This window comes from Xenopus tropicalis, chromosome 9 (genome assembly GCF_000004195.4).
Source record: "Xenopus tropicalis strain Nigerian chromosome 9, UCB_Xtro_10.0, whole genome shotgun sequence".
In the NCBI taxonomy this organism is placed as follows: Eukaryota; Metazoa; Chordata; class Amphibia; order Anura; family Pipidae; genus Xenopus; species Xenopus tropicalis.
Genome location: NC_030685.2, coordinates 16,819,522 through 16,835,366, shown reverse-complemented (window position 1 = coordinate 16,835,366; position 15,845 = coordinate 16,819,522). Strand labels below are relative to the sequence as shown.

The 15,845-nt window shown below is 44.9% G+C and overlaps 1 protein-coding gene across 1 annotated transcript in view; it reads left to right on the top strand.

The window, feature by feature from the left end:
* Positions 1 to 1,753: 1,753 nt before the first annotated feature.
* Positions 1,754 to 15,845, top strand: part of hs3st6 (heparan sulfate-glucosamine 3-sulfotransferase 6) — a 47,118-nt gene continuing 33,026 nt past the window's right edge. Inside the window, exon 1 of the mRNA XM_002935866.5 lies at positions 1,754 to 3,023. Coding sequence (XP_002935912.2) covers positions 1,984 to 3,023 — 1,040 coding nt within the window. The 5' untranslated portion in view covers positions 1,754 to 1,983. The remainder of the gene's footprint in view (positions 3,024 to 15,845) is intronic.

Genomic DNA, 15,845 nt, shown 5'->3' with positions numbered 1-15,845 from the left:
ATATGTAGGCAAATATAATGCACATACTATTCATAAACCATGTTCCTTCAGGGCCCAACTAAGCGCCTTCTATGCCAGAACTTTCCACTGATTCATCAAATCTGAATCTATGGTGTGAGTGGCAGCCTTAATGCAGAATACTGGCTGAACCGCTCCCCTCCTTCTCTATTACTCCTGCAGGGGGCGCTGTGCTTCAGCCCCATCACACTGATCCCTGTGGCCATTCAGTGCCTGGAGGAACAAATTCATTACAAATATTTTCTGACAGTAATTGTGATAAAATCCCACCTGCTGGGAATTCCCAATTTAAGTTTAAATACATTTGCCCCACATTTGCAAGTGGGTGTAGGGGAAATGGTGGCATTTGGGTGGATCATGGGCAGAGTTTGGGCACAACTGGGGAATCTGTCTGTGTGAGCAACAGGGGTGTATTTTATAAAAGCTATGATCGATGGATAGATAGATAGATAGATAGATAGATAGATATACAGACAGGCAGAGATGAATGTATGGATAGATAGACAGATAGATAGATAGTTTATAGATAGATATTATTAACATTTATTTATAAAGTGCCAACATATCCCGCAGCGCTGTACAATAAGTGGGTTACATACATTGGACATACAGAGTAACATATAAAGCAATCAATAACCGATACAAGAGGGGAAGAGAGCCCTGCCCAAAAGAGCTTACAATCTACAAGGATAGATGATAGATAGATAGATAGATAGATAGATAGATAGATAGATAGATAGATGATAGATAGATAGATAGATAGATAGATAAATAGATAGATGATAGATAGATAGATAGATAGATAGATAGATAGATAGATAGATAGATGATAGATAGATAGATAGATAGATGATAGATAGATAGATAGATAGATGATAGATAGATGATAGATAGATAGATAGATAGATAGATAGATAGATAGATAGATAGATATAGACAGATAGATAGACAGAAGATGATAGATAGATGATGATAGATGATAGATAGATAGATAGATAATAGACAGATGGATAGGTAGATAGATAGAGACAGAGATAGACAGAGAGATGGATAGATAGACAGACAGACAGATTGATAGGTAGATGACAGAGACAGAGATAGATAGATAGATAGATAGATAGATAGACAGACAGAGAGATGGATAGATAGACAGAGAGATGGATAAGTAGACAGAGAGATGGATAGATAGACAGACAGATTGATAGGTAGATGTCAGAGACAGAGATAGATAGATAGATAGATGATAGATAGACAGAGAGATGGATAGATAGACAGATTGATAGGTAGATGTCAGAGACAGAGATAGATAGATAGATAGATAGATAGATAGATAGATAGACAGAGAGATGGATAGATAGACAGACAGATTGATAGGTAGATGTCAGAGACAGAGATAGATAGATAGATAGATAGATAGACAGACAGAGAGATGGATAGACAGACAGATTGATAGGTAGATGTCAGAGACAGAGATAGATAGATAGATAGATAGATAGATAGATAGATAGATGATAGATAGATAGACAGACAGAGATAGACACATCATGTAGGACAGTACAAGATGACAGACTAACCCTGTGGGTGCGATTATAAGCAGCAAAGCAATAAAAGTAACCTGCAGCCCCCCAGCCCAAAAGCCGATGCAGGATCCCCCCATCCAGCCCAGTGGGAGGGGCTGTCCCATGTCACAGGGACCCGTCCCCTGACACTCCCCCCAGCCCCAGCACTAACCACAAACCACGCTGGGTAGCAGCATGAAGCTGTGCGACTGTGTGCAACTCAGACAGACTTCCCTCTGGCCATGATCCATCCCTCAGCCGGGCAGCCCAGGGCACCATGCGGGCTCCCAGGGAAGCAGTGACCGACAGCCACCTTGTCTCCCTGCTTGTTACTGGGCTCCGGGGGGTTTGAGCAGAGCCGCAGTGCAATGAGTGCCCCCTTCCAACTTGGTCCCCGACCCCACTCATGGGATGTGGCATCCTAACGCTTCGGATTGGCTCTGGGCACCTGGGGGCACTGAGGGCTCAGCCCAAAGTCTCCCTCCTGCTGACTATGATCTTCCTATTCACCTACTTCTTCTACTGCCTGACCGGCTCCTGCTGTGACTCTCAGCCGGGCGTCGGCTCTTTGCGCTCCCGGTATCCTGTCAGCTCGGCGGGGTCGGTTCCCATGGGGACCGGGGTGCTGGGGGCGCAGGAGTCTCTGCGCTCAGACTTTACATCGAGGAACTCTTTGCTCTTGGATTCTATTCTTAGTGACTCTTTGCGCCCTGACTCTGCACTGAGGGAAGCCCTGCGCTCTGGCTCTGCGTCTGGGGATTCTCTGCGCTTTGGCGCTGCGTCAAGGGACCCTGGGAGTTCGGTCTCTGAACTTAGGAGCCCGGAATCTGTATCGAGGGACTCTCCTGCTCTTTGGAGCTCTCTCAGCTCTGGATCTAGTCTGATGGACAGGTTGCGCCCCAGTATTTCCAAAAGGGACCCCTCAAGTTTGGGAGCTGCTGAGGAGAACACGGTGGGACCTGTTTCTGACCCAAAGGACACTTTGCACTGGCAGGAAGCCTCCAAGGATCCTCTGAGCTCAGGCTTTGCCCTGAAGGAATCCCCACACTCAGACTGGCGGCCCCCCGGTTATGTCCCACTAGACTCTCTGCGCTCTGACTCGGACCCTTTGCGCTCTGCGCCAGTAGGAAGGACGCACATATTGGCCGCTGAGGATACCCAGCAAGCCGACTCATCCGACTCGCTAGAGAGTCAGTATAAAGGCATACCGGGTCACACAAGGGCACAGAATGGGACAAACCCCTATCCAGCTCCCAGTCCTGGGGCGATCTCCATCCACAACAGTTTTGGGACTAAAAGGTTCCCCCAGGCGATCATAGTGGGGGTGAAGAAAGGGGGGACCCGGGCCCTGCTGGAATTCCTGAGAGTGCACCCTGACGTCAGGGCATTGGGGGCCGAACCCCACTTTTTTGACAGGTGTTATGACAAGGGACTGGAGTGGTACAGGTAAGGGACACCCCATTTATATGTTACTTTAAATAACATTTGTCTGTCGGAGACAACACCGAGTGTTAGTGGGTAATGTAAGGGCTGCGCTTCAACTAAACCTTCTCCAACCGAACCCCAAGCTACTCCTTGTGTGGGAACTCATTTGTTCATTGGATTTACTGATAGACGTTCTATCTGTCTATCATCTATCTATCATCTATCTATCTATCTATCTATCTATCTATCTATCTATCATCATCATCTATCATCATCTATCTAGTATGTATGTCTCTATCTATCATTTATCTACTGTATCTATCTATGTATCTATCTATCTATCTATCTATCTATCTATCATCTATCTATCATCTATCTAGTATGTATGTCTCTATCTATCTATCTATGTATCTATCTATCATCTATGGATCATCTATCTATCATCATCTATCTAGTATGTATGTCTCTAGCTATCTATCATCTATCTACTGTATCTATCTATCTATCTATCATCTATCTATCTATCTATCATCTATCTACTCTATCTATCTATCTATCTATCTATCTATCTATCTATCTATCATTTATCTATCTATCTATCCATCTATCTATCAACTGTATCTATGTATGTATGTCTCTATCTATCATCTATCTACTGTATCTATCTATCTATCTATCTATCTATCTATCTATCTATCTATCTATCTATCTATCTATCTATCATCTATCTATCTATCATCTATCTATCATTTATCTATCTATCTATCTATCTATCTATCTAGTATGTATGTCTCTATCTATCTATCTATCTATCTATCTATCATCTATGGATCATCTATCTATCATCATCTATATAGTATGTATGTCTCTAGCTATCTATCATCTATCTACTGCATCTATCTATCTATCTATCTATCTATCTATCATCTATTTACTCTATCTATCTATCTATCTATCATTTATCTATCTATCTATCTATCCATCTATCTATCAACTGCATCTTTCTATTTATCTATCTATTTAGTATCTATCTATCATCTATCTATCTAATATGTATGTATGTATCTATCTATCTATCAGTCTGTCTATCTGTTAGGAATACAAAATCAGGAATACTGACATTCTGGAGATATAAAATGTATTATTGTTCTTTTTTTTCTATCATCTGCCTATCCATCTCTGTCTATCATCATCTATCTATTTAGTTCTCTCATCTGCCTCTTTTCATCATTTATTTCCCTACCTGATACCTGTGTTACTCTCCATCTGTTCCTGTGGGAGGGCAGGCTGTATATACAGAGGAGAGTGCCATGGCTCTATTCCCATGGATCCCTTTCAGAGTTCCCCTCCGACCAACTTTGATCTGACATAATTCAGGCTGAATCATCAACTGTTCTAGAAGTTACAAAGAAATCTCATTGATGCTTTGAGAATGTATTACATCCAGCTGCCAAGTTATACAGTGAGCCGTGTCCCATTCCGTCTGCTCAGTATCTATCTATCTATCTATCTATCTATCTATCTGTCTATCTATCTATCATCTATCATCTATCTATCTATCTATCTATCTATCTATCTATCTATCGTCTATCTATCTATCATCTATCATCTATCTATCTGTCTATCTATCATCTATCTATCTATCTATCATCTATCTGTCTATCTATCATCTATCTATCTATCTATCTATCTATCTATCTATCTATCTATCTATCTATCTATCATCTATCTATTTATCTCTATCTATCTATCTATCTATCTACCTATCAATGGTCTGTCTATCTGTCTGTCTATCTATCTGTCATCTGCCTGTCTATCTGTCATCTGTCTGTCTATCTGTCATCTGTCTGTCTATCTGTCATCTGTCTGCCTATCAAGAGCAGTAGATATGTTTACAGGAAGTTTTATTTACAATGACAGGAAATCATTATCTGTATGGGGGAAACTGTATTTTTCTGCTGTTCCAAGGCAGCTCTCATATTGCTTTTATTAAAAGTCCAACGAGTGCTGGTTTATTATTAGCCAATCAGTGACTGAGCTCTCTTACATCTATTTATTTTAAACATTAGGTCCTTTTGTTTGTTCTGGCTCAGCTGAACTTTCTTATCTGTTTTACTCTTATAACTGAATCAGAGATTTCAGTAAAAACCAATATCAGCTATATGAGGGCATGGAAGTATTATGGGCTGTATTAGGGAATGGCCAAGGCGAGCAGCTTGGTCATTTATATACATCTATATATATATATGTGTGTGTGTGTTCCCTGGCACTTATACATTTGTGAGAAAATCAAAGGCACAGACAGACCCTGCTTTCAGTAGCAATTACATTTACAAATAACTTCAAAACCATTTCATATATGTAATAAATGTGAACTGGAAAGTTGCTTAGAATGAAATTTTCTTTTCCCGGGCAACATTTTCAATAAATAGCCCCCATAGCCATTGCCGGGTTAAGAACTGAGTGGAAGGGGTCTCCCCTCCAGACTTTAGCCATAACTCAGCTGATGCTTTGGCATTTGAATTAGTGTAAAGGCAAAGTGTACCATTCTGCAAAATATAAATGTAGATGTATTCTGCTTCCCTGCTGCAAATCTTTTCATAGTGCATAGAGTTGAATTCTCAGTTGGCTTTCCCAGGCAGAGCAGTGCCAGAGGGACCGGGCACCCAAGGCCAGAGCTCCTGCTTGTCTCCCCTCCAGCTCCACTTGCTACAGTTACTCCCTTTTGCCCACTTCCCACCAAACCTTTGGTGCCCCAACCCTCCCAACATTTGCTCATGGACTGCTTCTGGGGCAAAGTTACAGAGGGCAGCAGAGACTGGGGTGCCCGGGGCCCATCATGGTTGTCACCTGGGGGCCAGTCGCAAGTTGCTCGGCCGAACATCAATCCCCCTCCCCCCCACCGTGTATCACACTTCCTGCTTGCGGCTGCGATGGGGAAATGGCGAGCACTGGGGCCCACAGTTACCGGTGAAGGGAGCAGGCCTGGGTCGGCGGGGGATCCACTGGGTTTTTTTAGGCAGGGTCGGACTGGGCCGCCGGGACACTGGGAAAAACTCCGGTGGGCCCCGGCCCTAGTGGGCCCCGTGGCCCAGACCCGACCCTTGATGCACTCCCTCTGCCCGACCGCTGCTCCCCTGATGCATTAAATTTACGCTCGCTCAGGGGAGGACGCCGGGTGGGGGTCCCTGCGGGGGGTTAGGGGGACCCCTGCGGAGGGAGGGGTTAGGGGATGCGGCCTGCAGGAGCCCCAGTGGCCCCTGCACCCCCCAGCCTGACCCTGTTTTTAGGGATGCAAATTCGGGTTCGGTTCAGTATTCGGCCGAATCTCTCATGAAGGATTTGGGGTTTGGCTGAATCCAATAAAAAGAGGATTCGGTGCATCCCTAGTTCTTTCCCACCGGCCCAGTCTGACTGAGCAGAGGTATGTGGCTAAGGCCCCAGGGCCCCCCAGTTCCCCGCTAGGCACACATTATCCTGCCTGCCCTTAGTGCCGGCTCTGTTCCCAGGCAATAACTGTGCCACTGAGCATTTTCCAGATGTAGCCGCCGTGCCCTTGTTCCACTCGGAAAGTCACACATAGGCCCTATTGTTCCTATAATTAACCATTATAACGTGCCCCCTTTAAACTCCGAGCCATGTATACGGCTAAGAACCTATTAACAGCCACAAGAATGATAATGAACTTTGTGCTGGGGCTATTTTCCATGGCCGGTCCCTCGGAGAGATCCAGCCCCTTGATGCTGCCATGTTGCTTTTTTTTTTCGCTTGGTTCTGACTTGCCGGCAGCTGTTCTGTATTGAAGGGAAAATCTGGGATTTAAAGTGTCTGCAGAATCAAACGCTTCCCCCAGTATTGTAATAATTAATGGCGTTTGATGTTCTGTGTGTTCCTGCCAAGAGTCTTTATAAGCCAGAACCCCCCCCCTCCCAAAAAACTTCTGGACAAATAGCAGAAACAAGTGCGAGCGGTTATTTGTACAAGAGGAAGCGTTTTATTCGGCGCGGGCAGTTTTATACAGTAGAAACGCCGATCTATTTGATCTTGCGCTGTCTGGGGCGCACAATAGTCCTGTATCTGCCCAAGTGTTTATTGGTTACAATGACATGTTATATATAGTTTCCTGCAGATGTGGTTGGACTACAATTCCCAGAATACCCTGGCAGCTATATAACCCATTATATGGTCACAGAACCCCTCAGTGACTGCTAATATCCTTATCATTTACAGTAGGCGGTACATTATCCCTTATAATACATGAGTGATACTCAGAGTTCCCTGTATAACTCAGCCTGCAGCCTTGTGCCTTTATATGGGCACAGAACCCCTCAGTGACTGCTAATATCCTTATCATTTACAGTAGGGGGTACATTATCCCTTATAATACATGAGTGATACTCAGAGTTCCCTGTATAACTCAGCCTGCAGCCTTGTGCCTTTATATGGGCACAGAACCCCTCAGTGACTGCTAATATCCTTATCATTTACAGTAGGGGGTACATTATCCCTTATAATACACGAGTGATACTCAGAGTTCCCTGTATAACTCAGCCTGCAGCCTTGTGCCTTTATATGGGCACAGAACCCCTCAGTGACTGCTAATATCCTTATCATTTACAGTAGGGGGTACATTATCCATCTATTCTGTATAAAGCTCTGTAGCATTACCAGTGGGCACAGTGGGACAATAACAAGCAGTGTAGCCACACAAACATATGTTTATATGCAGACATAGAGAAGGGAAATAGTATTATTCAGTATATGGCACGCCATACTCACACAAGCATATACAGTTGGAAGGGGCGGAGCTTCATAGAGAGTGGACTGGAAGGGTTAATATTTCCGAGGCCTTGGGGCAAGTGCAGTTAGAATGTTCCCAGGTATGATGAGGAGACTATAAAAATGATTAACTAGAAGATAAGCCATTGAATCATGAAAATAGACAGGCGCTGTCCCATAAGGGTAGAATTATGAATTTATTGGCTGACAGGGCACAGCGGGATTCCTGCGGCACGTTACATTAGTACAGTGCCAGACTATCAGCAAATCCATCATGGAGCCGCCACCTGCGCATCCCTACCCGGGCCCTACCTGTGGCTTCCCCGCTAATAATTACTGCATTTCCCAGCATCCTCAGCAATCCTAGTAGTGCCTAGTAGAGGTTACACTCAGCAGTATCATTATCTTCCTGGGTAGAAACAACATCTCAGCTTAACCTGATTTCCTATTTGCTTTCATTATTCTGATTGCATGAGACTGATCAGAATTAACTGCTGATTGGTAGTTATGGGTTACTGGCACGCATGGCGCAGCCCCCGCACATGCACTACGTACCCCCCCAACTCTAATTAAATTATACCCTTTCCCTCCCCCCCCCCCCATACTTTATAGTCCTTAGAAGGCCCTGACATGCACGGCCACACCCCTGGCCACTTCCTGGTCAGGACAGAACTCCACCCCCACCCAAGCCCCTCCCCTTTCATGATATAGAAGTATAGAAAGAGGCAGGTGGATAGATGATAGATAGATAATAGATAGATGATAGATAGATAGATAGATGATAGATAGATCGATAATAGATAGATGATTGATAGATAGATAGATAGATAGATAGATAGATAGTAGACAGACAGATGATAGATAGATAGATAGATCGATAGATAGATAGATAGATAGATAGATAGATAGATAGATAGTAGACAGACAGATGATAGATAGATAGATAGATCGATAGATAGCTCAGACTGGGCCGGTGGGACACTGGGAAAAAACCCAGAACCGGTCTCTGATGGGCGCTCTGGGCCCGAAGGTGCCCCTTCCCAACACGCCTAAGTAAACCCGCTCAGGGGAGGGGGTTGGGTGAGTGGCTGGGGCCGGGAGGTGTGTGGGGACCACAGCGGGGGTCCCTTGGAGGGGATGAATAGATGATAGAAAGATAGAAAGAAAGAAAGAAAGAAAGAAAGATAGATAGATAGATAGATAGATAGATAGATAGATAGATAGATGATAGATAGATAGATAGATAGATAGATAGATAGATAGATAGATAGATGATAGATAGATAGATAATAGATAGATAAATAGATAGATAGATGATAGATAGATGAATAGAAAGATAGATAGATAGATAATTGATAGATAAATAGATAGATGATAGATAGATGAATAGATAGATAGATAATAGATAAATAGATAGATAGATAGATAGATAGATGATAGATGGATAGATGGATAGATAGATAGATAAATAGATAGATAGAAAGAGAGTGGTTCCTACTGACAGTGTCTCAGGGGCGGTTGCTATGAGAGAGGCATGTGGGTTATGCTCGGTGTCCCATGTATGGGTGCTAGAGCAGGGCCCGGGCGTGGGAGGGTGCCCTTTGCTAGTGAGGGAATCCGATAGGGGAGACCCCTGACCTTAACCCCCGGACAGTTGTTATTTTGGATATTGCTTTCTAATAGAGCTAACAAGAGGGTCAGCCCCTGTGTAACACAAGCCTCCCCGTCCCACTCCCAAGGTGGCACATTTATTGCAGCCTGGAGTCTCCCCGGACACTTTCTGTGGCTCCCACATAACCCCCATCCCATCCATCCTCTTCCTCTCTTCCCAGCCCTCTCCCATGCCCGGCTCGCTCGTAAATTCTCACTTCATGGAGTTATTGGTGTAACCCGATGCTCGGAACCTGCTACTGTCTGCTCCCAGAATCCCCGCTCCAATGCATAGCGCTGCTCGTTTAAAGGGAATGTAAACCCAAAAATGGTTTTAAAGTTATTTGCAAGTGTAAGTGCTATTTAAAGCGGCATGTGTATGTCCCTTTCTATTCTCTGCCCTGGTGGTTCTGACCTTTGAAACCATGTAGCGGAAGCCAGCTGGTTAATAATACAGGGCTTGACTTCTGCTACATGGTTTCATGAGTCAGAACCACAGAAACAGAAAGGGAAGCCAAGCACTGCTTTCGGGAGCAAATAAAATTAATTTTCAATTAATTTGCTTAGAATTACATTTTTTTCATTTGGGGAAAGTTCTTTTTTTTTTACATTCCTTTTGAGGATGAAGATTCCAGAAATATCAACTATGCAAAAAGTAATAGAGATAACACCCCCTCACTGCACTGCTATAGTAATTGTCCGGGCTTTGTAAGGGCACAGCACCACCCCCATTCCTAGTCAACCATCCTAGATTTTTGGGGAGTCACTTAGTATTAGGTCCAGACTGGTAATCATTGGATTTTGGTAAATTCTGTAAGATGCCATATACTATTCACTATTTATTGGCCCTATGTGGTGCTGTTTGAACCGCTCTGTGCTTAGAATGCCAGGACCAATTTTGACTCCCAGTCCAAGCCAAGCCTTGGGAGAGGCCAAATCATAAGGTCCAGGGGGTGGGCACCCCTGCAGCAGCATGTGATAGTGTATTGTAGACCAAAAGGACTATTGATTGTTGATCAAAGGACTAGCCCATTTGCATTTGCAGAAAAGTGATGCACGGGGCTTGTAACCCATAGCAACCAATGAACAGGTAGCATGTACATCCACTAACCCTCTCATCTTTTTCCACTGGGTCTGCAACCATGGCCACTTGTATGCCCGCTCATATCATGCCATGGAGGCATCCAGGCCCGGACTGGCAATCTGTGGGTTTTAGCAAATGCCAGAGGGGCTGCTGTAAGATGCCATAGTCACTATTTATTGGGCTGTTTGGGCCTCTGTGTGCTTGGAATGCCAGGGCCCATTTGGGGGTCTCAGTCTAGACCTGAAGAGCCTCTGATGCAGGGGAGACAAATAGAGTTGGGGAAAATATGCTGTATTTATAGCCACAATTCAGTCTCCTATTGTTGTTAAACTACAGCTTTCAGAACCAGGGGCAGATCAATGGCTGATGGGGCACTGGGAAGTATCTTGCCCCACCCCAGACAAACCCTAACCACTCATTCCAGGGCATTGGTTCTCACAGGGGCAGCAGGTCCAGCTGGCTCATTAATATAGGTCCCAAACTGGACTTATTCTCCAAGGTGGGGGTTCCAGGGTGGCCATGTAACCAGCCCTAGCCATGCAACCCCACAGCAACTGAATCCTATAGACTGAAATAGACCTATAGAAGAAATCGTTAGCCTGATAGAACCTTCCCTCGTTAATAACCTTGCTTAGATGGAACATTCATATGTTTAAGGAACAAAAGCACGGAATTGGGACAGATACGCAGAGTTTCATGCCCGTCCGGGTTTGGCAATGAAGAGAAATGCCAGGACAGGGGCGATGCGGCCTTGCATGTTGTCATTAGGGGGCTAATTATCTCCCATAGGATAAAAACAGCCCCATTAGACAAATCACAGCTTTTGTCTGCCTTTAATGATAGACACATTCCCTAAATCTGCCTAATTAACACCGATTTACAAGCTGATCCTTATTAGCACTAAGTGGTGTCAGAAGGAGGAGCGGCGGGAATGTCCGTTTTTGTAGGGGGGGCCAGCCAATGGCGCAGGGAGAGAGAGTTTGACATGCCGTGATTAATTAGTGGATAGGACTCGTCGTTAGTGTCATTCGTTAAACCTGCCAATAAGCCCTGCCAGTTGGCTGTGAGATCCTGCCAGGCCGCTCTTTGCCTTGTCAATAGGCTTTCACTTATTGGCAGCTCTAATGAAAGCATATGGGGGGGGGGGGTGAAGTTAGCCCCCCAGCACCAGGGTGTATGATTAGGAAGTTAGATTGGAAGCTTCATTTGGGGCAGGGACTGACATGGTTAATAATGTGCTAAATTACAATTAACTGGTAACTGGTACAGTAAATGTGTAATTCTGGCTCTTTTAGCCAATATTTTTGGTGAATATTTTCACAAAACCAAAGCAAAACTCTGCTGGGAAAATACACACATAGGGGCAGATTTACTAAGACACGAAAACTTGGAGCGTATTTTCACCGGATTTTTCGTCGCCTGCGCAACTTTTTCGTACGCATGCGGTATGAAAATTTTGTGACTTTCGGATCGCCAATACGATATTATTGTGACTTATACAATTTTTTTGTAAGCATTTTCTTGATATTTGCGATCTTCAGAAATTTTCATATCCAATCCGAATTTATCCCATAGACTGCCCCATAGACTGCAACATCTAAAAATCGTAAAAACGATTACAAAATTGGAGCAAGAAAGTCAGCACAAAAAGAATGCCCATTGACTTGCATTTTTGCTGTTTCCAATGTTTTCCCACGGAAATTTTTGTATGAAGCAAAATAGGAGAGATTCGCTTATCACTACTGATGTTTCCTATTTGTCGACCTGCGTCCAACCCTAGCCCACCTGGACCCAGCCTATAATAGATCCCACCCACTTATATGCTCGCGCTCAACACGCCCATCGCTGAAGTTAGCGGAGCCAACAGAAGGAGAATAAACTGGGTTGGACTGGGCCAGCAGAACACTGGGAAAAAATACCTTGTCGGTTTTGGCGACCCAGACCCGATCCCTGCCTGCCCTTCCACCCCGATGGCAGCAAAAGTAATGGGGAAAGGGCTGGCACTTGGTGAGGAGGTGAGGGCCCCAGAGAGATGTGGGGGCCCCTTGGGTAGCAGCACCAGTGGGCCTTGCACATTCCAGTCTGACCCTGGGAATGAAGGACATTTTGGCACAAGCTGATGTTGCAGCCCACCAGAAATGTTGTTGCCCCGGCCTGTACCCCCCCATCCAGTGGGTATCAGACTGCCCCTTGCTACTACTGCCTACACCAGTGATCCCCAACCAGTGGCTCAGGGGGGCAACATGTTGCTCCCCAACCCCTTGGATGTTGCTCTCAGTGCCCCCAAACCAGGGAGTTATTTTTGAATTCCTGACTTGGGGGCAAGCTTTGGTTGAATAAAAACAAGATTTCCACCAAATAAAGCCCCCTGTAAGCTGAAGGGTGCATAGAGGCCCCTAATAGCCAATCACAGCCCTTATTTGGCTCCTCCATGAACTTTTATGGTACTTGTGTTGCTCTCCAAGTCTTTTTACATTTGGCTGTGGCTCTGGAGTAAGAAAGGTTGGGGAGCCCTGGCCTACACCAACACCTGCCTTGGGCAGCCCTAAAGCACAAAGCTCCTGCTGCACCTCGTATATATGAGTAAAGGCACCTATGGGCTTCCCATGTTCCAGCCCTTACTTGGCAGCCGCAAGATTCTCTTCCTATTCACTATCTGGTGCAAATCTTTGCACTTCCGGAATAAAGTCCCAATCATTAGTGTTGGATATCAGTGGGCGCTTGGATAAATGAAGCATTTCCAGCATATAATCTTGTACCCTTTACTGCATCCAATCGTAATTACCTTTATACATAGCGTTAAACCAAGTGTAAAGTGCAATGTATTGTTCCTTTCTCATTCCTACTGTGTGTCCGACAGCGCCCAGTGCAGCCATGTCAGAAAGATGTAGTGTTACTTCCAGCATTGGCTCTGATCTCCCTGCTTCATCCATCCTTGTTCCTTGGTCAAATTTTTCCCTAGCAAAGGGCCGGTGCCCGAGGCGGCCTCTCGCTGAGGGTCTGAGTGTATCGGCAGAGGAACAAGCATCCTGTTTTGTTTGCGCCAGAGATGAGTTTAAATGATACCATATGGGCGGTGGGGGCAGTGGAGCAGCACGGCCCTAAATTTGTTTCAGATTTCATTGCTTCCCATCTGTTTTGGCTTTTTGCTAATTGCGCAGCGACGAGCCGAGGGCTTTGACATTGGCCGTATCAGCGCTGGTTTGGAGATGTAACCAGTCAGCCTTGGGGGCGAGCGGCATATGCCTGTCAGTCAGATACTATCTCACTGTCTTCACTAATAAGGCGGAAGCCTCACCCCCCCCCTTCTCCGTGACAGATCTTAGGTCACAGAAAGTTTCCAAATATGGAGCAGAAATAAACAGATGGACAGACAAACAGACCAATGGCTTTAGATTGATATATAGATGATGGGCAGATAGAAGTTCAAAGCACTGTGTATTTGGCCCACTATGCTTCTTGCCACCCAATGAGTTGGAGATAGAGATTTTAGGCACAATTCTGCCAGATTGTAGCCATTGGGCCACTATCAGTGTGTTGTTCTGCCCATGTCTGGCAGTGGTGTATAGGGAAGCGGGCAGGACATGGGTGAACCCTTGCGCCCCATTAAATTAGTGAACAGGGGAAAGCAAGGTGCAATCCAGAGCACAGTCGTGCCACCCACGGGCCCGAGGAGGCGTAAGTGGCAGTAGTGTAACTAGATATTACTGTGCCCCACAGCAAATTACATTTAGGGTCTTACATTGGTAAGTTGATAGTTCTACCAAAATATATTGAAATTGCTCATTAATTAGACCCTCTCTCCTGGGCTCCCAAAGGGTCTGCTTCCTCTGTAGTTACACCACTTGTAAGTGGTAAATGGACCCATTAGCACTCCAGCACTCTTATGTGTTCTTCATTTCTTCACCTTTTTTACTTACCCTGTAATTTCATCATGATGCCTAATTAGAACTGGGCTGGCGGGACATAGGGAAAAAACCCGGGCCTTGTTGGTCCTGCCGACCCAGGCTTGATCCCTGCCAGCAGCGTTGGCCCTCTATCCACACCCCAGGGGGCAGGGGGGGTAAAGGGTGGTGGAGGCACGTCTGTGTTTTCCCTTATATGTCAGACTCCCGTCGCTGACATTCACAGGCGCTAAAGCAAAACATTTTAACAAGCCTCACCTTTAAAGTTCATGTTGCCCACTGACAGGTGAAGTGAAACCCCGAGTCTCCGTGGCCCACTCGCTGGTTCTGCAAACAAACCCACGCCCCACGTTTATTTTTCCAGGCAAGTAGAAATTCTCTTAGTGATGGGGGAAAAATAGCCAGTGGACATCCACATATGGCAGAACCATGATCCGGCGCTGTCTTCTGCTTTCCCAACCATAATTGCTCCGCGTTTAGCCGGGGATAATTGATGCAGTCACATAATGCTTCAAAAATGCTTAAAAGCTTGAGGGAATGCTTGGCAGTTCTTTAAAATAATAGTTCCGTGTGATGGCTGAATACTTTATAATTTAATCATTAATGAAGGCCTTTTTTCATGATTTAGAGAAAATCACAACCGGTTGGCCAACTCCAGCCTCTTTCCCAGCTAGGGTACTTGTTTAGTTTGTAGGACTGAAGAGAACAAGATTTAGGCCGAAATGTTGCCACCCCCTTGCCCCATATCCCCCACCCTTTCTACAACTCCTACAATGTAGATTGTTTCCATTTATTCCTGTTTATCTCCTGCAACCGCTACTTACTGCTGTCAGATAGGGTTGGTCCATTTTTCCTTCTTGCAGCTACATCCAGATGCAGTAGGTTCCTTCTGTATCACCTGCAAATTTAGCTGCTTCTTATTATCCAATTTAATTGGTTCCTACTTGCTCTCCCCTTCTCTCTGTACATTCAAATACATCTTGCTATCAGATAGTAGATGGATCCTCCATCTCCTTCATGCTCATCTGTTTCTTGCAATAAGATGTAGTAAGCCTCTCCTTCTCCTTGTTCCATTTCTTACAAGCTCGTCTGTCTCTTGCTGAAAGATGCGGTACGCTTCTTCCTCCTTTTCCACCTCCCACAAGATCATCTTCTTCTTGCTATAAGATGTAGTAACCTGCTCCTTAATCTTCTCTCATCTCCTACAAACTCATTGTTACTGTTATAAGATGTAGCAAGTTTCTCTTTAATCTTCCTCATTGCTTCGTGCTATAATGTGTAGTAAGTTTCTCCCTAATCTTCCTCCCTCTCCTATAAGGTCATTGCTTTTTTTGCTATAATGTGTAGTAATCTTCTCCCTAATCTTCCTCCATCCCCTACAAACTCATTGCTTTTAGCTATAAGATGTAGTAGGCTTCACCCTAA